At 40.3% G+C, this 25152-nt stretch overlaps 1 protein-coding gene across 1 annotated transcript in view; it reads left to right on the forward strand.

Annotated features, from left to right (window-relative positions):
* Nucleotides 1-25152, forward strand: part of RYR3 (ryanodine receptor 3) — a 642559-nt gene that overhangs the window by 213418 nt on the left and 403989 nt on the right. Inside the window, 5 exon segments of the mRNA XM_045013234.1 lie at nt 1022-1117; nt 2089-2207; nt 5892-6025; nt 7878-8119; nt 12817-13009. Of these exon segments, the coding sequence (XP_044869169.1) occupies nt 1022-1117; nt 2089-2207; nt 5892-6025; nt 7878-8119; nt 12817-13009 (784 nt within the window).

The following is a 25152-nucleotide window of genomic DNA, read 5'->3' on the forward strand; positions in this document are numbered from 1 at the left end:
CAGGCCCCTTGGTCATGTGCTATAGTTATTAGCTGAATTTAAGGAGGGTGGTAGTTTGTATAACTAATAATGGAGTAGACCATGGTGTGCAGATTTCCACCTCCCCAAGTGGAAGGATAGGTGAAATGCCTCCATGATATTTTAAATGCCCTCCCATCTGGACCCTACATGGGCTTCTCCACAAGTATGGGGTCTGTACTGGGAGCAGAGGGAAACCAGGTGGGTCGTGGGGAGGATTGAGTAGGCTGGGTGTGGGCCTAAGGAGGGGTATGCACAGTGTCTAATGTCTGGCCCCAGATAGATTCTCTGGAGAAGATTGTACAGCCCAGGCATAATCTCTTTTCCATGGAACCTCTCCCCTGGGTCCCATTATACAATGGGATTATGGAAGAGGGTTATATAGGGTTTGAGATAAAGATACTTCAGTTGATGGACTAATGGTGTGTTCGGATATAGCAAATATTGTTTTCTAAGTACCACTATTACCAGAATTCTGCTTTATCAAATAGACCACTAACAAACCTCAACTAATGCACAACATTAAGAGTCTGAGATAAATTGTTTTAAGAGTGTATTCATCATTTAAAAGATGTCATGTTTCAAACATTTCAGTTGGGTATGTACATCCCCTAACAAAATAGGAGCAGGATGGGAGGGAACGATTCTTTAGTGTCAGCTGTGATGTCTTAATCAACTAGACTGACACCATCAAATTAATTTCAGATAGACTACTAAACAGCTATCAAATGGTAACAATGTTTCCTACTGACCAGGGTGGAATTTAGATTAGTAAACTAGATTCCATTACCAGTTTCCTGAGCCAAGTGGTTCAAACAAAATCTAGATGGTTATCTTACTAATAAAAAAATTAAAATATATTTGGTTCATAGGACAAAGGATGGAGAATTGTCATTTTGTTTGGTTTATCCTAGAGATTATATTAACATATTTGTATTCAGCACTGGTTGTTAACACTAATGCTAGTTGAACCCTTATATTATCAAACCTTTTTTTTTTCCAGCTGCCCTCATTCGTGGTAACAGAAATAACTGCACCCAGTTTTCCAATAACCTCGATTGGCTAATCAGTAAATTGGATAGACTAGAATCTTCCTCAGGTAAGACCCATTTTATAAAAATAAGGTGTTGCTATTGATAATTCTATTACATTCCGTAAAAAGGAAAAGTTTTGCTTGAAAAAATAGTAAGCATCAGAAAACAGCCTTTCTTGCATGAAAATAAAATTAAAGCCCATCTCTCAAATTAACAAACTGTTCTTTTTTTAAGTAAATCTCTCAGATTAACAGTCTGTTCCTTTTTAGCCTATCATTTTATTCTCCTTGCCAGAGGATGTTGTGAAGGCCAAGACTATAACAGGGTTCAAAAAAGAACTGGATAAGTTTATGGAGGAGAGGTCCATCAATGGCTAAATGGACCTTTGGTCTGACCCGGTATGGCCGGGCTTATGTTCCAGCCCTCCTCCACTTTTTCCTTTGAATTTTCTTTTTCTTAATTTTCCTAGTAGCATCACAGTCAAAGAACCCTGAAATTAATTAATGATATCATATGATTCATAGTACTGCACAGTGGTAGTACTCCACAGCTACCAAAATAATTGCAATTAGCTTAGGTACTGTTTGTTGCTCAGTCCCAGCAAATAACACCAAGAAAACTGTATACATAAAAATCAGTTTTAAAGAAGTTTACAATAAAATACAGTTTGTTAGGAAGACTATTTACTTCAGTGACTAGCTGAAGCGAATTTTGCTTTTTCTCTGTGTTTTTACCAAGATTTATGTCAAGAAAATCATAAATTATAGTTTCAAGGTGCATTTTAACTTCCTGTCATAGACAAAAAAAATTTTTAACCAGAGAATTAAATTCAAAAGTAAATCATATCATATCTTCAGCAGGCTTTAAGGACCAGCTGAGTTCATTCTTTTTAGTCTGGAAATATTGAATAGACTGAGTAAGAGAAGATATGATTATTTTTCCCTTAGGATGTTCTTTTTTCTTTCCCATGTTCTTAAATTGTATTCAGTTCTGCAGATTGTTTAATGTCTAAATGATTTTTGTGGCATTCATATAGGTATTTTGGAAGTATTACATTGCATCTTGATTGAAAGTCCAGAGGCTTTAAATTTGATAGCAGAGGAACATATCAAGTCTATTATTTCATTGCTGGATAAGCATGGACGCAATCATAAGGTATGATTTGAGAAATATAAGACATATTTGTAATATCAAGAATAAGTTACAGAAAAAAGTGAATGAGTCTCTATAATGCTACCTATGTGATACATAGTGTCCTTAAATATATTTTAAAAACCCATAGTGAAGAATACATATTAAATTGCTTTGCAAAGAACAAAATGAAATATGTGAGATCTATAATTGCTTTTCTGTGTAAAATAAATCAGTGTGTGTAGGAGACTGGGTCTTCAAAACATCCTTTCTATGCATGAGCAGCACATTTGTGTCTGTTATAAATATTGATAGGCAACCAAATAATGTGTCAGGATAAGTAAAAAGCTACATGTAAATGTAATCTAGGACCTTGAGACTGTAAATTACTGTCATATGGGTTCATGAGTCCACCTGCGTGGAGTAACTTGCAGCCTTGGGGTCTAAGTTCACGGCTGAAGGACTTGCTCTACTGTTTTCATACATCTAACAAGACAGAGCTCAATCCTACAAGCCCTTATTCAGATAAAAAGTTCCATTGTCTTTTTCATGTGACTATTCATGTGAGCAAGGATTGGGCTCTGAGACTTTTGTAATTAATTTTTTACCATGACCAGGGATCACATGATACAGAAGGCCATAATCTGATCTCATTTACACTAGTGTAAATCCATAGAATTCAATAAATTAATCTGGATTTACATGGGCAAAGTCCACCCAGAATGAGGAATGATATATTAGGATTTATACATTCAAATATACAAAAGCAGAAATCAGAATATTAAGATAATATATTTTAAGAAAAGTTTCTTCCAACTACATAACTAATTTATCCTGAAAAAGTAAATGAATATTTAATAAAAGCTCCTTTTAAAAAATATACACATCATTTAAAAGGTTCTTACTGTCACCTAAAATCTAACTCTTAAAATGTATTGAATTGGTCTTGCAGATTAATACTGTCCCATGGATTGTAAACAAAGTGTCTAGTGAAGTACTGCAGAGATCTTTGGTAGATCAGGTTTTATTTAATATCTTAATTATCTACAACAGTGTGTGTACAGCATGTTAATGAAATTAACAGATAATGCTAAATTGGGAAGAGTTTTGAGCACCAGTGAACACAGAGAAATAATCCAAAATGACCTAGAGATATTAGAAATAGGAGCAGAACACAACAAAATTCAAGTTGGAAAATCTATATTTGAAGGGAAAATTTTAAAACACCGATATGAAGTAGGCGAGAGAAATCTGGAAAGCAATAATACTCCAGAAATTATTGAAGAAATAGTGGGAAGCAAAGTAGATAAGGGTATGAAATGTACTGTGGCAGCAAAAAAGGCCAACACAATTTGTAGCTGTATCAAGAATTGGCATCACATTACACAACAGAGAATAATTCTCTGGTGTGACTGCAGTTGGAATATTACATGCAGTTCTGGGAACTTTAATATCTGGATGATATTGTCAAGTTGGAGGATGATTAGAGAAGAGGAACCACAATGTTTAGTGGGCTGGAACTTTTTACAGAGAAAGATTATAAGAATTAAATATGGTATAGCTTTCTACATTATAGTATATAGTCTAAAAATATCAGGAGGTTATAAACTCCATTTAGGAAACGTTTAGACCAATACAAGGTGACATAACTAGAAGTATGCAGTTAAAATTAAGAAAAGGAAAAATTTAGCTGATTATCAGGAAATACTGCCTGTCAGCAAGATCTGTAATGTGAAATGGTCTCTTAAGAAATCCCTTCAGTTAGAACATTTAAATGTAGACATCATAATGAGTATTAAAAATACAAAAGGGAACAATTCTGCATTGGCAGGAAAAGGGGCTAGATGGCCTTTCCATCTATAATGACTATGATTCTGCATCATAGGCTGATTAAACATTTTTATTTATTTATTTATTTATTTATTTTTGTTATTCTGGGAACAATGTTTCAATTGCCTGCTAGATTTGAAACTCTGTCTTGTAGTAAGAAATATCAAACAAGAAATCTCATTAACCTAATTGGATCTAAACATGGGGTATAGGTCAGTGGTTTGAGCATTGGCCTGATAAACTCAGGGTTGTAAGTTCAGTCCTTGAGGGGGCTACTTAGGGATCTGGGGCAAAATCAGTACTTGGTCCTGCTAGTGAAAGCAGTGGGCAGGACTCAATGATCCTTCAAGGTCCCTTCCAGTTCTATGAGTTAGGTATATCTCCATATATATTTAAAACATTCTTTGTTTGTCTGGAGTAATATTGATATTCAGGGGTGAGTTCTGACAAGCAGTCAGAGAATTATGCAGCATGGATTGATTTAAATCAATGGGTGTTAGGTTCCTAATTTGTATATGAACTTTTGAAAATCCCTCTAGCATCTCTCTGTATCCTTAGGTGCCTAAACACTTATGAAGATCTGGCCCTGTGTCCTTTGAGATTTTCAGATTGTAGATTTCATCCTGTCCTACCTGGTTTTCCTCTATACTGATTGGAAGAAGAAAACAAGCTTTCCTGTTTTTTCAACTCCCAATCCATTTCTCAACTTTCCCAAATTAAGAAAATGTTTTCTCTGTACCTGCAAGCTAAACTGAAACCAAAGTAATTAAGCCAAAAGCTTTACTATACAACAGAAACACAAAGTACTTACATTTGGAAAAATGTAAAATAAACAAATTTATCCATTGTAAAGACTGAGGATAAATAGAGATACTTATTTAATATAATGCATGACTTATTTACAAAACTTAAGTTGACCTCAGAAGCTTCCCCCCGCTTCTGTATGCAATTAAAAGAGAAGCACCCCTAACTCATTAAAATTTGAGTAGGTCTTTTTGATGCACCATATTTTTGCTTTTATTTTGAATGATTTTAATAGATTATAATAAATGTAGAACTTAACATAGGTTATCATAATTTTAAATTTACTTTTAAACAGGTGTATTTTTTAAAATAAAAATGTATTAATTAAAAAATCTGATATAAATTTTGTAAAAATGATTAATTTAAAAGAAAAAATTGTTTTTTTAATCCACCCTGGAACTTTGGTCATCAATTGCATGAACAGGATGTAAGCAATATACACATCCTGTAAATATTTAGTACCTCATTCTCATTTAGAGTATGTGTACCCTGCAAAAAATGTGTGTTCGTAAATTGTTAGCTAACCCTCATTACATAACCTGAATTAAAATAGCAGTGAAGACACAACAACTCAGCTTTTAACTTGGGTTAACAGCTCAAGTCAACCCTAGGCTGCCATGTAGCAGAGTTAAAAGGAGAGTTGGTGTGTCTTCACTACTATTTTAATCCAAGTTAAGAATATGCCTTTTTTGCAGCATAGACGTACCCATACATTAAGGGCCCTTTACATTTCTCTGGCAGCATAAAGGGAACTTAAAGTGAATGTAAACATCAGTGGCCAGGTAGAATCAGAAAGACCTATTCTTGTGAGATTTATGTCATATTCCATCTTTGCAGACCTAAAGTGTTTTATATAGGTATAAAATTGTATGGGTGCTTGTTTTAACTTATTGTCAACTCTCTCTATTACAAGCTATGTCCAGTTCATGTTTAACCAAAAATGTTAGAAAAATCACCAAAGTTTTCATGTTATATTTCTCCTGTCTCCTGCATATTTTGAAAGGAAATTAAATTGAGATCAGGATTGTATTGTAAACAGTTACATTTACTTGACTGTACCCTGATCTGTTTTAGGTTCTTGATGTGCTTTGCTCTCTGTGTCTCTGTAATGGAGTTGCAGTGCGTGCCAATCAGAACTATATATGCGACAATCTACTCCCCCGAAGAGATTTGCTCTTGCAAACCCGTTTGATTAATGATGTTACAAGGTATAGTGCAGTGTTTATTTTGTTGCTATATTTGCAAATAAACAAAGCATTAGTATTTAGTATCAGAGGGGTAGCCGTGTTAGTCTGGATCTGTAAAAGCAGCAAAGAGTCCTGTGGCACCTTATAGACTAACAGACGTATTGGGCATTCACCCAGAAAGCTCATGCTCCACTTCGTTGGATGCATGTGACATGCATCCGATGAAGTGGGCATTCACCCAGAAAGCTCATGCTCCAATACGTCTGTTAGTCTATAAGGTGCCACAGCACTCTTTGCTGCTTTTAGTATTTAGTATGACTTTTAATTAAGAAAATACTCTGTTTTGTTCTGGCGATGGAAAATTGTTTCAGTCTTTATTAGCAATCACTGAAAGACATACTCTTTAGGAAACTTTTAGATGTTAACTGTTTTTTAAAAGTTTCACATTACTAACAATATAGGAAATGTTCTGGAAACTGTCTTGGAAAAGAAATTGCTTGTTGAATTCCCACTTGAAAGGAATGAAAAATGGATTATTTATATAATACATAAGTACACAAAATACAATGCTGTATTGTAACAAGGTTGCTGCAGGGCCCTCTTGGCTCCTGCCCCTGTTGGGTTGATAAAGTCACTCAGAGACCCTGGGTTCAGTAACCACTGGTGCAGTTTATTTACAGGTCATGCTCCCACTACCTTTTCACCATACAAGTAGCCCTTTACTGTGTGGGGTGAGGGGAGAGCTACCACCCTGCTTCCTCTCCCTTCCTTTTTCCTTTCTTCCTGCTCCCCAGTGGCTTCCTTCCCCTGAGGCTTTTATAAAACCCCAGCATAATTAGGCCGCAGCTCTCTCTGCTTCCCCAATTAGGGCCAGGTGGTCTAACCAGCTCCAATTCGCCTCCCTTAATTGGAGCTGGAGTGACGAGGGCTGGCTCAGCAGTTCCTGCTCAGCACCCTGTCACAAGTATGCACATTGGTGAAGTTTGCAAATAAATAACAGGTCCCTTAGGGAGAAAGGATCAAGGCAAAAAATAAGTCCAATACAATTATAGTATAATATAGTACAAAAATTGTGTATTACATAAAAGTAATCAATGTTCCTTTTCATTCTCCATGCACACTAGCTAATAGTACACTATTTTCAAATTAAGAAATTAGTATTAAAAAGTTGATAGACATTAACTGAGCATACTTATGATAACTGGCCTAAATTTCTGAGATTTTTGGAGCAGCACTTGAGGGTTTCATATCCAGGTCTCTCCATTGTTTTGGCACTTCTAGCCGACATCTCCTCAGTAATATTATTCAGAGGAGTCCCATTCCAGTTATCTATGGAGTGGACACCGATGTGCATGATGAGTGAGAACATCACTCTTTCATGAGAGAGAGTGAAACTAACGTCTTTTAGGCTGTTCCAAAGCAGGGCACTCCTGGATCAGCCTAAGAATATACAGTATGTAAGCATATTGCAAAATAATTTCTGTTTTATCAAGGATTTTATTTCTTCATGTCTCAACCCCCATCTTTTGGTGTCAGGAAAATAGAAACAATATTTTTTTTTCTTTTTATAGGATATGTTTTTCCTCCATGCATAGCACCCTGGATTTATTTGTTATTCAGTTCAGCTAAGAATTTGGCACAACTTTTCTCTATCTTTTATTTATTAGTAGTAGTATTTGTTATTTATTATGCAGACATAGAAAGTCATAAAGCAGATGTAAACTTCTGTCGAGACTGATTCTATGATGGGTCTCCACATCTGAACTCGGGTGTCATAATTGCACAGTGTAGTGTAGTGTCATATTCCAGTATTGCAACAAGCCAGGAATACATAGTATAAAATGTACAATCTCATGTATCTCTTCTATTCTAGCATGAGGCCAAACATATTTTTGGGGGTTGCTGAGGGCTCTGCACAGTATAAGAAGTGGTACTTCGAACTAATAATCGATCAGGTAGACGCATTTCTGACGGCAGAACCCACTCATCTACGGGTTGGCTGGGCCTCTACATCAGGTTATGCTCCTTATCCTGGAGGTGGAGAAGGATGGGGTGGCAATGGTGTTGGTGATGACCTCTACTCCTATGGTTTTGATGGCCTACATTTGTGGTCTGGTAAGTACTCTTCAGGCATATTTTTCAATTATTCTTACCAATAACCTTCAAAAAATTAGTATTCAGGAATAATATATCCCAAAATATTACTCCCAGATCATCATTACTCCATTGCATGCTATTTCGCAATGAGCCAGATTCCACTCTCCAATGCACAGGTTGGATTATTCTGGAATTCTACCTCTATAAATGGAATCAAATTCCTAGGCCATTGTTTTTATCAACTTGTCATTATCTAACCTAGTCAGTTTTCTATCTGCATGGGGACATGTAGTGCACTGGATCCATGCATGGAACTCCCATTGACATGCAAATCTACAGCAATATAGGGCCCTTAGTGTGCCTGAGAGTAGCAGATTATTGAATTATATCATGTGTGGGATAACAAACAACACAAATTAATAACATTCAAGATCAGTGAATGTTACCTTACTGTGTAATACAGTATTTCATTATGATGCCACAAGGTGGAATTTCTGTTTTATTCAGTTAGGGTTTTTCAGCACAATTTTCTAGGTTATAAAAAAGCAATGTTAAAAGAACTATATTCAGTTTGCAAAGTCAAGCACTCAAAAGTTAGAAAATGCCATAATTAAGGTTTCCTGTACAAGCTTAATTGGCCCACTTGTATGTGCACATTGTGATAAAGTCTTTAATGGCATGATCACACATTTCATTTTCACAGGACTCCTGCCTCATCCAGTATACAAGATGGACCCTGCTCACTTAATGAGCATCTATAAAATCTTTTGTGTTCTCCTTGTTCAGTGTGTGGGGCATGCCTTATTTATTACACATTATTCAAACACTGCTCAGAAGTTAGGATTATTAATTTCCACATGGGTTTTTCTATCATCATCAAGTGATCCATCCTGTCACCCATTCCCAGCATCTGGCAGACAGAGGCTAGGGTCACTATCCCTGCCCATCCTGGCTAATATCTGTTGATGGACCTATCCTCCATGAATGTATCTAGTTCTTTTTTGAACCCTGTTATTGTCTTGGCCTTCACAACAACTTCTGGCAAGGATCTCCACAGGTTGACTGTGCGTTTTGTGAAGAAATACTTCCTTTTGTTTGTTTTAAATCTGCTGTTTATTAATTTCATTTGGTGACCCCTAGTTTTTGTGTTATGAGAAGGAGTAAATAACACTGCCTTATTTACTTTCTCCACACCAGTCATGATTTTATAGATCTCTATCATATCCCCCTTAGTCGTCTCTTTTCCAAGCTGAAAAGTCCCAATCTTATTAATCTCTCCTCCTATGGAAGCCGTTCCATACCCCTAATAATTTTTATTGCCCTTTTCAGAACCTTTTCTAATTCCAAGAGATCTTTTTTTGATATGGGGCAACCACATCTGCACGCAGTATTCAAGATGTGGCCGTATCATGGATTTATATAGACACAATATGATATTTTCTGTCTCATTGTCTGTCCTTTTCTTAACGATTCCCAACATTCTGTTGACTTTTTTGACTGCCGCTGCAGTTTGAGTGGATGTTTTCAGAGAACTGTCCACAATGATGCCAAGATCTCTCTCTTGAGTGGTACCAACTAATTTAGACTCTGTCATTTTATATGTGTAGTTGGTATTATGTTTTCCAATATGCATTACTTTGCATTTATCAACACTGAAATTCATGTGCCATTTTTTTGCCCAGTCATCCAGTTTTCTGAGATCCCTTTGTAGTTCTTCGCAGTCTGCTTTGGATCTAACTATTTTGAGTTGTTTTGTATCATCTGTAAATTTTGCCACCTCCCTGTTTACCCTTTTTTCCAGATAAAAGTGTTATATAATGCTAAGGACTCTTGGAATGCTAAGTGGGGAAAAATATGTGATCATATAATTAAAGATTGTATCATAATGCAAACTCACAAGGGGGCTGAAATAGGGTTGCCTGTACAACCTTAATTCTGACATTTCTGACCTTTTGTGTGCTTGGCTTTGCAAGCTTAATAATGTTTTATTAATGTATGTTTTTGTGTGTTATATGATATAAAATACATACACGCATGCTTCCATATCCACTTTACTTTTAATGCTTCTGTCATATGCACTTATCTCAGATGGTGGAAATAATGGTGAGGAATTTTGGGGTGGGGTTGCCCATCTTTAGAATACTGCAAGAAAAACATGTTGAATCAATTATTCCATGGAAAAAAATGGCAAAAAGTACCAAATAGCATATTTAGTAAGTACTGTTAAATGACTTTTATCCCTACTTAACTGTCCTGAGTTATACTTAATGTAAATTATGAGACGTGTTTCCATTTGTAGAGGGCAACAACTGCAGTAGATACGCCTCTTGCAAAAGCGATTTAGATTTTACACAAGACTCTTGGAATAAACTGGGAGAGATGCTTTTGGGAGTGGTTAGTGCTTTGAATGCATTTAACTAAAGATCTTAGTTAACCGCCTTAATGCCAAATGTATATTAAATCAAGCTTCTTGGTAACTTAGGACACACAAGTTAGTATCGCTGAAAAAATGTATTATTTTTAGTCCTTCAAATGTGCCAGTTTGCCTTTTTGTTGTGTTAAATCTTAAAATAAAATGAGGATTTAAAAAAATGATGAAATGAGAATAAGCAAGGATGATTCTTATAGCCCCAGTGTGGCCAAGACAGCTCTGGTTCTCAGACCTCCAGATGCTCTTGATCCAGCCTACAGTGACATTACCCCTTGTACACAATCTACTATCACTGAATTGCTGCCAAGTTCTCCACCTTATCCCTCTCTGTCTCCACCTTACAGCATGGATGTTGAATGGCTAAACCCATTGGAGAGGGGCTGCTCTCAACAGGTTCAAAATATTCTCATCAGTAGCCGATAATTTTCCACTAGGGTAACTTATCTTGCAAAATGGAAGAGATTTCCTGTCTGTGCCACTTGGCTCCATCATCAAAAACACAGGTTCACAGTATCTTGGAATACACATTGCATTTGAAGGAGTCAGGCCTCTGTGTGAGCTCCATAAAGGTTCATTTGGCAGCCATCTTTACATTGCACCTTCTCATAAAGGATGTTTGCTTTTTTTGCATCCCATGGCTGGAAGATTTTTAACAGGTTTACCTGGGGGTTTATCCTCCTATTTGTTAACACATCACAGGATCTTAACTTGATATTGATAAGGCTCATAGGACCACAGTTTAAGATACTGGCCTCCTGCTCTCTTTTTCAGCTGTCTGCAAAGACGATGTTCTTTTTAGTGCTAATATATGCTAGAAGAGTGGGAGAGCTGAAGGCTTCGATAGTGGGACCTCCATATATGGCCTTTTATAAACATAAATTTCCTTTAAGACCTCACCCTAACTTCCTAACAAAAGTGGTATTGGGATTACATTTGAATCAGTTGATTAATCTACAGAAATTCTTTCCAAAGCCTCAAAACCATAAGGTTGAAGACACTTCACACACTAGATATGTGACTCTTTCTATGTTGATAGGACTGTGATCATCTCCAAAACTGTTTATATCATAAACAGAACAGAATGAGAGGTCAGGCAGTTTCTGCACAGAGGATCCAGAAATGGATAACTCTTTGCACCATGACTTGTTATGATCTGGCCACCTTGTGGCATTTTTAATTAACATCCCAATCATGGAAACTTGTAGAGCTGCCACATGGTATTCATTATGCTACTAAACATTATGCTATGACCGCAGCTTCCAGAGCTGTTGCTGACTTTGTAATATCTGTCCTTCTGTCTTTATTTAAGAAGACTTCAAATTCCCACGACCTAAAGAATTACTGCTCGGGATCACCTGAAGTAGAATATGTATGTGCACAAACCACTGAAGGAGAAAAAAATGGTATCTTACCTGTACAGTAATTTTTTATTCTTCAAGATGTGTTGTGCACATATATTTTTCCATGAACCCACCTTTGGTGTCTGACATCACTGAGATACTAGTTTAAAGGAAATGAGAGGGGGTCCGGTGACTTTGCTCTTTTCGTGCCTCTAGCTGAGGGCATAGATACACAAGGCACATGCACTGCCCCAAGAGTTACTGCCAGCTAAACATCTCCGACTCAAGTGCAGTGGATGTGCACACACCTGAAATGGTGTATATGTGTGTGCAACACATCTTTAAGAACAACAGTTATTGTGAAGATAAGTAACCATTTTTTGTGGTTACTCAGAAGTATCAGAGTTTATATCCCCTCTAATTTTATTTAATCCTCTAACTGTGGATGCTCTCATTATCCCTATGAATATCTAATCCCTTCCATGAATGAAGTTAATTATAATGCATTGGGAACTCTGATATTTCATGAATAACTGAAATAAGACATAAGTACTATAGATATTAAAATTATCTGCCAATCGCTGTTAGCTTTATACAGGCAAAGGCTCTTGCGTTAGGTCATGGTATGAGCACACATTGCCTGAGCTGATCATATTCTTTTTGCTAACAGCTTCAAAGGTCTCAAGTGATTTGCTCAGTTCATGCACTATTCTGCCACTTATCAGTCTGGAGAATGTAGCTCATTGTCTGTCTCTTAAAGCAAAAACAGTCACAAAGCAGATGAAGACAAGGTTATGTCTTCATGTTTGAAAGAAAATAAATTACTTAAAATAGCTTGTGTGGCTGTCAAAATGTTTGTGTCGGTATAGTTGCTATTCTGTTGCTAACACCTTAAATACAGGAAATTGTTCAAAGCCTTTCTCCCCTAACTCCTTTCTCATCAGGTCGAGTACCCCGAGCTGTAGCATCTGTCAATCAGCATTTGTTGGCATCTGATGACGTAGTTAGCTGCTGCTTGGATTTAGGGGTGCCCAGTATTTCATTCCGCATTAATGGACAACCTGTACAGGGAATGTTTGAGAACTTCAATGTCGATGGACTTTTCTTTCCTGTGGTGAGCTTCTCTGCAGGTGTCAAGTAAGTGCTTGATCTCTTTCTATTAATATTTTGGTCTTTTTGCCATGCTGTCATGCTGCCTATTGTTTAACATACATGATTTCTTTTATTTTATTGCTTTGATACTCTACTACTTTCAGTCAGGGAAAAAATACATCCATTTGTTTAGAGACTACTTGGTTTGGAATTGGCACATGGAACTTTTGATCTCTTGGTGATTAACATAAGAATGGCCGTACCGGGTCAGACCAAAGGTCCATCTAGCCCAGTATCTGTCTACCGACAGTGGCCAATGCCAGGTGCCCCAGAGGGAGTGAACCTAACAGGCAATGATCAAGTGATCTCTCTCCTGCCATCCATCTCCATCCTCTGCCGAACAGAGGCTAGGGACACCATTCTTTACCCAGATTGATTTGAATCTGTCTCAGGGCTGACAATGACTGAAATCATTATCATTTGATGGCTTTTTGGTGACTTAGTGGAAGTTAGTTTGGTCTCAGTCCAGTTATCAGTGGACAAGTATCCACTTCAAAAACACAGCACCACAACTGGCATTAACTGAAACCTTTGTTGGCAATCTCAAAAAGAGCTAAAAAATAAATTATCATGAAGACTAAACTCCCTTCTCACACTAGAGAACTTGAAGAACAATAGTGAGGCAGTATGGGAAACCTTATATACTCTACTGCCCATTCTCCACGTGTTTTATAGAAAAACGAAGACATTTGACTTCAGAACTGTCTGGTATCTTTCACCACACCTAAACTCAGTTCCAAAAATATTTTTCAAGTGTGATTATACTCTCAAAAGTCACTGGGTAAAAGTAGTACTCTCTTTCTTAAGAGAGCTGATTAAAGTGTTAAGTCTGTTTACTTCAGTGACTAAAATAGGTTACTAAGATTAGCATTGTTAACATTACAAAGACAGCATAGTAGACAGTAAGGTGGATTCTATTCTGGCTTTTCAATGATCATCAGAATTATTATCTAAAATTTCCAATGTTACACCTGTGCTGACCCGTTAGGCACAGGAAGCTCTGGGGGCCTAATTTATGCTTTATTACTGTTTTGATTTGCAAGTAGGAAAGAATGAAACCTGACTTTCAGAGATCAGGATCATTCTGCAAGTAAGGAAATCATTGAGAGGATGTGATGGTGTGTAAAAGCTCTATGCTGAGCTAAAATAAGAAGGGATTAATGGCTTGGCCTGCAGTTCTGCAACACATGCAAGAAGTATCAAGCCTAGAGGGAATAATCAGGAAAGGAACCAGCAGCGAAGGAAAAGAACAAGGTGCAGAGGGCATGGCCACCTTTGCAGAGGGGGAATCTCTCTGTAGGCCTGGAATGAATTGAGTCCCACAGTTGTGTGACCTACATCCCACCCAGAATAGAAAGGAAGAGCAGTGGGGCTTACATTAGGGAAGAAAAGCTCAGGCTACAGATGATTCATCCATTTAGAAATTAGGAAAAGTGGCTAGGTTTTCCTGAGATAAAGGAAGTCTGAGGACCAGCTGTTTGTGGGCTTTTCTCAAGGAGCTGATTTCACAAATGTTATGAAAATCTAGTCAATGGGAGAACTGCCAGGCCTCTCCAAACAGAATAATCAGAGTGCCTGGAAAGAAACGAGGAGTGGGAGTGGGTTTTACTCTCCCTCTGGAACCAACATTATTCTATACCCAGTTTAGAGTGGAGATGGACAAGAGCTGGCTGAAAATGTTCAGAAGGAACAGTTTTCCACTGGAAAATGCTGATTCAATGGAATTGACCCATTCTGTGGGAACAGTCAGGAGGAGCACACTCCATCAGCCCCTCTGATTGGCTACTCCTCTGCAGCCACTTTAAGCTGTCTGGAGGACTTCTCTCTCCTTTACTCTGGGGAAGGGTGATGCAGGGCTATGAGGCCTCCATCAGTGGGCCTCTGGACCTAGTCCACCCTGTCACATGCTTCCCCCTTCAGACAGGCTTGTAGCAGTGGTTCTTGCCCCCAACAGTCAAGGATCACTCTGGACTGCCTCTGGCTCTCTTCAGCCTCTGGCTCTTGGGCTACCTCTGCCTCTGGATCTGGCCCTCTTTGGCCTCAGGGTCTGGCTCTGGTTCTGCCCAATAAATACTTTAAAATCTTGCCTGTTTTTCACAGCTTTCTCTGGCTCTGGCTCCCTTCAGCCTCTGCCTCTGGCTTTGTTGTTTTACTGCTTTCTGTCTCAGCCTCTGCCTCCGGCCTCACACAATAAAACAGTTAAAAGCTTGCCACAGTAAAACAGTTAATTCCAACCTAGCCCCCTTTAGATAAGAATAGTCTGAAGATCCCACTTCTGGTACCATAATGTAATGGGGTTGGCACCCACCTCTCATTGGTGTCCCCTTTTCTCTCACCAATATGCCTGCAATCAGTCTCTTTCATGGGGCAGCACCCACCTCTCGCAGGCGGCCCCCTCTTTGGTTGGTTGAATGGGTGTTGTGACAAAGTGCGACTATTCTTAATGTTTTCTCTGAATACTGTGTGGGTGCCTCAGTTTCCCCTATGCATTTCTTAAGTCTCCAGTGTGCATAAATGGCCGACACTCTGTCTCCTGGCAACAAATGGCCAGGGCCCTTCCCCACTGCAAGGGGATGGCTAAAGATGAACAAAGAGATCAGGTGACCTCCTGGCCTGGGAAAGGCCGGAAAGGAGGGGCTGGAGGGGGTTTCAGTTGGGAGCTGGCTGGGGATGGGAAGTGAGTGCAGACGGGGTTGTCTGGCTCGCTGGGCCCCAGAATGGACCCAGCTGAGGGGTCCCATTCTCTGAACCTACAAGCTCTGTTTTAGACCATGTTCCTGTCATCTAATAAACCTCTGTTTTACTGGCTGGCTAAGAGTCACGTCTGACTGCGAAGTGGGGCTGCGTGCAGGACTCTGTGGCTTCCCCAGGACCCCGCCTGGGCAAACGCACTGTGGGAAGCTCACGGAGGGTCAGTGGATGCTGAATGCTCCAAGGTCAGACCCAGGAAGGTGAAGCCATGTGAGCTTCTTGCACTGAAGACAGTCTGCTCCAAGGGAGAGGCGGCTCCCCAAAGTCCTGATTGGCTTTGTGGGGAGCAGTTCCAGAGCATCGCCCGGGGACTCCGTGACAGGTGTGAGTCTGATTTTGGTTTTAGTTCTTATATCGGGGTGGCAACTGCCTCTCGCGTGCACTTCCCCTTCCCAGCTGATGGTTCTCTTGGCGGGTCTTCAGCAACACAGTCCTCCCTCCGAGCCACATACGTTGCCCCCCCTTCCAGGGTATATGGTACAAGTTCTTATCTTGGCTCTGGTATGGGGCCATAGCTCTAAGGCTGCTGCCACAGGCACTGCCTTCTTCAAGCACCTAGCCGGGGCCCATCTTGGTACCCGCAGCTGGTGGTGTTTCAGCAGGTCTCCCTGGGCTCAGTCTTCAACCAGACCAGCGGGGCCCATCTTGGAACCCTCGCTGGCCTGACCAGGTTCTCTGTTCAGTCCCCCTGGGCTTCAGCCTGCCTGCACTGACCTTCCACTGGTCCTGCTGCTCTTCTTGCCAGCCAGGCACCTGGACTTCAGCAGCCTTCCCTGGGTTGCAGTCCCATCTGCAGTGAGCTCTCTGTGGTACTGCTGTTCTTCCAGCCAGCCAGTCACCCACTCGTCACTCTCAAACTCCACGCAGCAATTGAAATTCTCTGCTCTGCTTCTGGCCTTGGATTGGCTGCTCCATGCTGCCAGGTTGAGACCCCGAAATCCCTGACAGCCTCCTAGATCTCTTCCTCTTCATCCCAACCGCCTGACTCAGCATCCCGGTGAAATTTTGCATCCAGTGTTCAGTTCCCTGTGTCTCATGGCATGGATGCTTCATGGTTCGATGAGGAGTAATGATGGTCAGAGACCGTCCAGCAAATCTTGCTTAATAGTAGAAACCCCACCAGACTGGCCTATTTGGCCAACTGGAAGCGGTTCTCAATGTGGTTGCTAGCCCAGGGAGTTAAGTCAAAGATGCTGTGATGAAGCAGAGCAACAGCTGGCCAGCACACCAGGGATTAAAGAGACCCTCTGGGCCGAGCTAGCCCCAACCTGTTATACCTCCAGCTAATGCCAGTTCTGGAGGGAGGAGAAAAAGAAAGCTTGGCTCAGTTTGGGGCTGACTGGCGAAGGGGCAGGAGCTATCTGCCTCTGTAACTGAGGGGAAGGATCACTAACCTGTCTGCCAAGACCGCCACCTGACAAGAAGCATTGTCTCCCCAGCCACAGAAGACTCTGGAGGAGTCCAGCACCAAAGGAAACTGGGGGCAAAGTCTAGGGACTTCGTGGGGTTTGGCCTCCCCAACGTGCAGTCGACTGCCTGAAGCAGCCTGGGATTGTGACAAGGTTCTGTTCAAGGCCCACAAGAGGACCCTGTGGGAAGCAGGCCACCCAATTAAGTGGACTAGAGTGGCCATGCTCCTAACAGAACAGAATGGTAGGAAGTAGCCCAGGGCTTGGACCTGGTGAAGAGGGAGGGCCCAGGTTCCCCTGTCTTCCCCCCTTACCTTAAAGACTGAGGGCCCACAACCAAGTAGAGGGCTGAGAACCACCTAACCAGTAGGCTGTACGGGCCTCCGGGCAACTCAGTAGAGATGCCTTGAATTCAGGACATCTTGGAGTACCTGTTGCACCTTCAGTCTTCTGATATTGCACTTGGTTCATTGAGAGTCACCTGGCAGTGATTTCTGCATTACATCCACCCATCCATGAAAAATCAGTGTTTTTTTAACTCCATGCTTGTGAGGTTCTTGAAATGAGTCACTTGTAACCATCCACTGGTAAAGGACCTTAGTGCTGTGGGACCTTAGTGCCGTCTTAGCAGTTTTTATGGGACCTTGTTCAAGTCTCTGGCAACTTCTTCTTTCTCCCTCCATGTCAGAAAACTGCTTTCCTTATTGTGATCACATCTGCAAGGAGTGTGTGCGAGTTGCAAGCTTCGATGGCAGAGCCTCCTTACACACAATTTTCCAAAGACTGTAACCCTGCAGCCGCACCCTGAATTTTTTATATGAAGTTGTTTCTCTTGAACCAAGTTATGTCTACCAGAGTTTTTCCCTAAGTCACATTCAACGCAAGATGAGCAGTGTCTTCACACATTAGATATCAGGCAATGTTTAGCTTTTTCCCTGGGTAGAACTAAATCTTTCCATTCTTCATCTTGTCTGTTTGTTTCATATGCAGATCAAATGAAGGGGCAAGTAGTCTCACCACAGACAATCTCCAGGTGGATACCTTCCTATATCATGACAGCATATATCAGACTGTACCTCCTCATAGGCTGCAAGCTCATTGCATGAGCGCCCAGGCAACATCAGTGGCATTTCTAAAGTGAAACTCCTATACTGGCATCTGCAGAGCTACCACTTGGTCCTCTATATACGTTACAAATCACTGTTGCATCCAGATCAGATGTGAACTTTGGGAAGGCAATCCTGCAGTCCTTGGTTAAATAGCCCACCTCCTGCAAGTATTGTTTGAGTCATCTACATGAAATACACGGCTGCATCTATTCAAAGAGGAAAGAATGGTTACTTACTTTTACTGTAACTTGTTCTTTGAGATGTGATGACAATGTGCATTCCACAACCCACTCCATCCCCTATGCATCAGAGACTGTGCTCTGGATGTTGGGTGCAAAGGAAGTAAGGGTGGTTGGAGCAGCACCACTTTTACATAGCCAGGGGTGGGGCTAGGGCCACAGGGTGCAGGTGCTACCCTTATGCTACCCTAGGCAAACTTCTCCAGTTTTGGTGCACTGGGCACTCACATACCTACATGGAATACGTGTCTGCATCCCATCTCAAAGAACAACAGTTACATTACAGGTAATTATCACCACATCAAAAGATTCTTAGAGCAGTCTCACTCAGTCCTCTTGTGATATACAGGTTCCCTTCTTGGAGCTTGAATTGGGTGCTAGGAACCTTAACAAAACAACCATTTGAACAACTACATTTTTTTCAGCCTAATTACTCTCTCTCAAAGTTTCTTTCTTAGTAACAGTCACCTTGGATAGGAGGGTATTGGAAGTTGGAGCATTTTCTATGGAGCCTCATCTATGTATTTTTCATAATGACAAATTCTTTGTCTGGACCTGTCATTTATTCCAAAAATAAATACATTTTCCACAGTTCTTTCCCCCAATCTAAGCATCCTAAGGAGATTGAATGTCATAAATTAGGTGTCAGAAAAGTACTTAAATCTATCTCAAGAACACAGTTCTTTTCATTTTATATCACTCTACAGTTAAAGGGAAGAAAGCCTCTAAATCCTCTACAAGGTAGATTAAGGCAGAGGTTGCTGAAACCTATAGTGCATTTGGAGTGAATTCACCTGATAATGTTACTCCCTGAGGGGTTCAGTAACCTCTTGGGCAGAAAGGTCTTGCGCTTCATATCAATCTGTAAGGAAGCAACGTGGACATCAGTGAACACACTCACAAAGCACTACAAAGTGGATTTCCTTTCTTCTTCAGATTCAGCTTTGGGGAGAATCATAGAATCATCGGACTGGAAGGGACCTCGAGAGGTCATCTAGTCCAGTCCCCTGCACTCATGGCAGGACTAAGTATTATTTAGACCATCCCTGACAAGTGTTTGTCTAACCTGCTCTTAAAAATCTCCAGTGATGGAGATTCCACAACCTTCCTAGGAAATTTATTCCAGTGCTTAACCACCCTGACAGTCAGGAAGTTTTTCCTAATGTCCTACATAAACCTCCCTTGCTGCAATTTAAGCCCATTGCTTCTTGTCCTATCCTCAGAGGTTAAGAAGAACAATTTTTCTCCCTCCTCCTTGTAACAACCTTTTATGTACTTGAAAACTGGTATCATGTCCCCTCAGTCTTCTCTTCTCCAGACTGAAGAAACCCAATTTTTTTCAATCTTCCCTCAGAGGTCATGTTTTCTAGACCTTTAATCATTTTTGTTGTGCTTCTCTGGACTTTCTCTAATTTGTCCACATCTTTCCTGAAATGTGGTGCCCAGATCTGTACACAGTACTCCAGTTGAGGCCTAATCAGCGCAGAGTAGAGTGGGAAAATTACTTCTCGTGTCTTGCTTACAACACTCCTGCTAATACATCCCAGAATGATGTCAATTTTTTTTTGCAACAGAGTTACATTGTTGATTCATATTTAGCTTGTGGTCCACTATGACCCCAAAATCTCTTTCCGCAGTATTCCTTCCTAGGCAGTCATTTCCCATTTTGTATGTGTGCAGCTGATTGTTTCTTCCTAAGTGGAGTACTTTGCATTTGTCCTTATTGAATTTGATCCTGTTTACTTCAGACCATTTATCCAGTTTGTCCAGATCATTTTGAATTTTAATTCTATCCTCCCATGCACTTGCAATCCCTCCCAGCCTGGTATCATCCACAAACTAGAATCAGAACCAGAACTGATGATGGCAGGACCCCATTAGTTATGCCCTTCCGGCATGACTGTGAACCACCGATAACTACTCTCTGAGAATGGTTTTCCAACAAGTTTTGTACCCACCTTATAGTAGCTCCATCTAGGTTGCATTTCCCTAGTTTGTTTATGAGAAGGTCATGCGAGACAGTATCAAAAGCTTTACTAAAGTCAAGATATATCACGTCTACTGCTTCCCGCCCATCCACAAGGCTTGTTACCCTGTCAAAGAAAGCTTTCAGGTTGGTTTGACACGATTTGTTCTTGACAAATCCATGCTGACTGTTACTTATCACCTTATTATATTAGAGATGTTTGCAAATTATTTGCTCCAATATCTTTCCAGACACAGAAGTTAAGCTGACTGGTCTGTAATTCCCTGAGTTGTCCTTATTTCCCTTTTTATAGATGGGCACTATATTTGCCCTTTTCTCTCCCGTCTTCCATGACTTTTCAAAGATAATCGCTAATGGCTCAGATATCTCCTCAGTCAGCTCCTTGAGTATTCTAGGATGAATTTCATCAGGCTCTGGTGACTTGAAGACATCTAACACTTCTAAATCATTTTTAACTTGTTCTGTTCCTATTTTAGCCTCTGATCCTACCTCATTTTCACTGACATTCACTATGTTAGAGGTCCAATCACCACCAACTTTCTTGGTGAAAACCAAAACAAAGACGTCATTAAGCACCTCTGCCATTTGCACATTTTCTGATATTATTTCCCCCCACCCCCTCACTGAGTAATGGGCCTACCCTGTCCTTGTTCGTCCTCTTGATTCTAATGTATTTGTAGAATGTTTTCTTGTTACCCTTTATGTCTCTAGCTAGTTTGATCTCGTTCTGTGCCATGGCCTTTCTATTTTGTCCCCACAAACCTGTGTCGTTTGTTTATATTCATACTTCAGAATATTCTGCCACAGCATTTATCCGGGGCCAGTCCCCATGTGCATTATCTGAATCCTCTCCCCACCCCACCCCTTCCCTGGGGTGAGTATTGCTTTGCACATCCTGCAGTACAGACTACTTATCTTTGAATTTTCTTTCCAATACCCTCAGATGGTCTGGCCCACCTGGAGAATTAATTTTTCTTAGAATTATAGTTTTTTTCCCCCTCTGTTTTCACAGATTAAAATGGAAAATACATGCTTGTGTAAAGGAATATTTGTTTGTTCCTAAGACTCTGTTACAAGGTTCACATGTTAAATTTAGGTGACTAAGGGTTTGTCTACATGGCCATTTAGTCCTCAGCAAGCTGGCGGATGAATCTATCTGAAGCTAGCCTGCTAAGATCTAACTGTCCCTGTGGATCTGCTGATGTGCCCTAACAGTTCCTGAGTGTACTTTGATCTATTCCTGTTTCAAACAGGGTAATCAGAGCACACTAAGGAACTGTTCACATTCGGAGGGTCTACAGGACAGTTAGCGTCGGCAGACTAGTGCACAGTAGATTCACTCCCCAGCTAAATGTTGGTGCGGAGAAGCCCTTATTGCAATATATTCAGTTCGTATTTTTCGGTTTTGGAAGCTGTCATTTTTGGTTCTTAACAGAGGGGTGATCCTGGCTCCAGGCTGGCTGTCAATCTGTTCTCTGCCTCCAACTAGCAGGGAGAGGGGGAATGCCCAGAGTACAGACTGTTGGACATGGAGGGTATTAAAGAAAATTCCCAGGTAAAAAGGAAAATTTACTTTTGCTCTGATAACATTTGTGGAAACAGCCGAACCATTTTGGCTGAAATGCACACAAAATTCAGCCTGAGGCCGATACCTGACAAGTAAAATTTCAGCCTGAATGGTTATAGTGTGTCCAAGTTATACACAGTTGAAAATAAAGTCTTATAATGGGAAGTGTGGAGCGACATGAACTATGGGCAGCAGTACTATCTCCTCCTATAATAACATAAAACAGTTGGAATTCAGATAATCAAGGAAGGGATTTAACCAGCACCACTGCCTTGAGAACTCAGTTTCTTTAAATTTATTCAGATTCATTTAATCTCTGTTTAAGATAGCATGAAGTGACCGAAGTGAAGTCTGAGGCTAAATTAAAATTAGCTTTCTAACACATTTATATATATCTCAGCTGTTCAGAGGATCTGAGAAACTAGAGGGTCCAGATGTTTTGACATGAAGAGTCAAAATGTTTAGAGATAAGTGCCTTGTGCGTTTAGTAGCTGAACAGGTGGTATGCCCTGATACCACAGGGCAATCTGTTTCTCAGACCTGTTCTGTAACACAGAATAATATTAGCTATTTGACATATTCTTATCATTCATCCTAGAAAAATCATGTATAATGGATAGAGCTGTAATCGCAGCTGTCTGGGATACTGAGGAATATGTTTTAGAAAAATATGTCCAACTTGTCCAATTCTAAGATTTTTGTCAATGTTCTATGTTCTCTGTTGGCTAAATCATTTACTTAATCTTTTGAATAAACTGCAAATCAAGAAGCTTATCTGTTTCTAATATACTATTAGTAGGTAATATTATGCCAGAATCAGAAATCCTGTTCACTGTTTATCTATGCTATCTCAATGAATTAAAAACAGAAATTGAGAAACCAAGAAATAAAAAAACCCCACCTTCATAAATTATTTTTCATTAACTTACAGTGAATGGAGATAGTGTAGATATTCCCATTACATTTGCCTAAGGAAAATATGTTGGAAGATCTTATGAAACATGCCATGTTGATGACAGTGGTCTCCCCTTTAGCAAGAGCAAAGTGCTAGTGGAAATTTTCCCATAAAGATGTTCACCCCCTTCCCTACACAGAGATCAGTTCTGTGAGTGAGAAACAATTTCAGGCTTTAACCTCAGTATTACAACAGGGCTGCTAAATACAGGTAGGATGGTGATTTAATGCTAACAATATAGTGCAGTAAATGAACCTGAAAGGAAGGAATACCAGCATCAGATATAACTAATTTTCTGATGCTTGCACTCATTCTTCATGTGTTCAATAAAAGCAGATAGGAAGGAAAAGGGGATGCACGCAAGCTGAAATGAACAGAAGCAGAGTGAAAGTAAAAACAAAGAAGAAAAGAGCAGTAAAAAAGCTAGAGGAGAATAGGAATGCAGGAATAGGAACAAAAAAGAGAGAGAGAGAAGAAAAGAGAAGCACAGCAAAATTAGAAGAAAGTCATAGAAGTGAATACACTATATAGAAAAAAAGGATGGAACCTGGTAGATGTGAATTCTTGAATGATTTTTAGGTTTGTAGGAGGGGAAAGGTTTTGGATAGTCTCTGTTCTCATTCGACTGTTGTTGTTCTGTCTCCAGCTGCAGCTTATTACTTTTTTCATACATCTTCTTTGTTCTTTTTTTCTTCTTTCTGAATCTGCCTCACACTCTGTCATTGTAATTGTATGGGAACAGGCACCTGTCACACTTTTGTTTCTAATTTGCCCAGACTGGCCTATCATGGAAAAGGGTTAGGAGTGTGTTGGGTATAAAATAATATAATATAATCCATAGTTCATTACAAAGCCATTCACACATATGCATGGGATAAAAGTAAAAGAGAGACAAAAGTTTGGTTGATAAAGGTAACTTCATAGGTATAATTTACTTAAACTTTTCTAAGATGTTTGATTTACTACAACACAACATTATGATTTAAAAATTAGGACTATGCGATATCGGTAAAGCATATGCAACATCAGTAAAACATAAGTTAAATGGATTAAGAACTGGCTAAACTCAAAATGTAGTTGTCAGTGGACAATCATCATCAAATGGAGTGGGGTTCTTCAGAGATTCAACATTTTTTTTCAATGATCTTAAAGTAAATATAAAATTACTGCTGATTAAATTTGCAGAAGATATAAAGATTGGCAGAGTGGTAAATACTGACGAGGACAGAGCAGTTATTCAGAGCAATCTAGATCACGTGGTAATCTAGGTCTATTCAAACAAAATATGTTTTAACACAGCTAAATGTAAATTCTTACATATAGAACAAGGAACATAGGCCATACTTACAGGATTTAGGGGGTCAGAATGGATAAGCAACTGAACACATGCTCCTAGTGCAAAAGTGTGAGAAAAAGGGCTGATGTGACCCTTGGATATATAAACAAGGGACTAATAAGGTGATTTTACCTCTGTGTATATGGCACTGGTATGAGACTGATAGTGAAATATGCCTAGCACAGTAGGGTCTTGGTCCATGACAAGCAGTGGCAGATTGGCCACTGGGGCCCGTGCCCAAGGGCCCTGGCCAATTGGGGGGCCCTGGAAAAATGGGCACCTCCATGCCCTGACCCGCTGTGATCACCCGGCACTCCTACCAGGGAGCAGAGTCAGGGTGTGGGGACTTCACCCAGGGAGTGGGGTTGGGGCACGGGGGATTGCCCCGCTCTGCCCACCCGGCGCTGTATCCGGGGAGCGGGGTCAGGGTGCTAGGGCTTGCCCCACTTCCCCGCAGGAGCACTGGGTGGTTGGGTGGAGCGGGGAAGGCTCCCCGGATGGAGCACTCGTTGGGCAGAGCATAGAATCATAGAAGATTAGGGTTGGACAAGACCTCAGGAGGTCATCTAGTCCAACCCCCTGCTCAAAGCAGGACCAACACCAACTAAATCATTCCAGCCAGGGCTTTGTCAAGCCAGGCTTTAAAAACCTCCAAGGAAGGAGATTCCACCATCTCCCTAGGTAATCCATTCCAGTGCTTCACCACCCTCCTAGTGAAATAATTTTTCTTAATATCTAACCTAGACCTCTCCCACTGCAACTTGAGACCATTGCT

This window comes from Mauremys mutica, chromosome 4, assembly GCF_020497125.1.
Source record: "Mauremys mutica isolate MM-2020 ecotype Southern chromosome 4, ASM2049712v1, whole genome shotgun sequence".
NCBI classification, from domain to species: Eukaryota; Metazoa; Chordata; order Testudines; family Geoemydidae; genus Mauremys; species Mauremys mutica.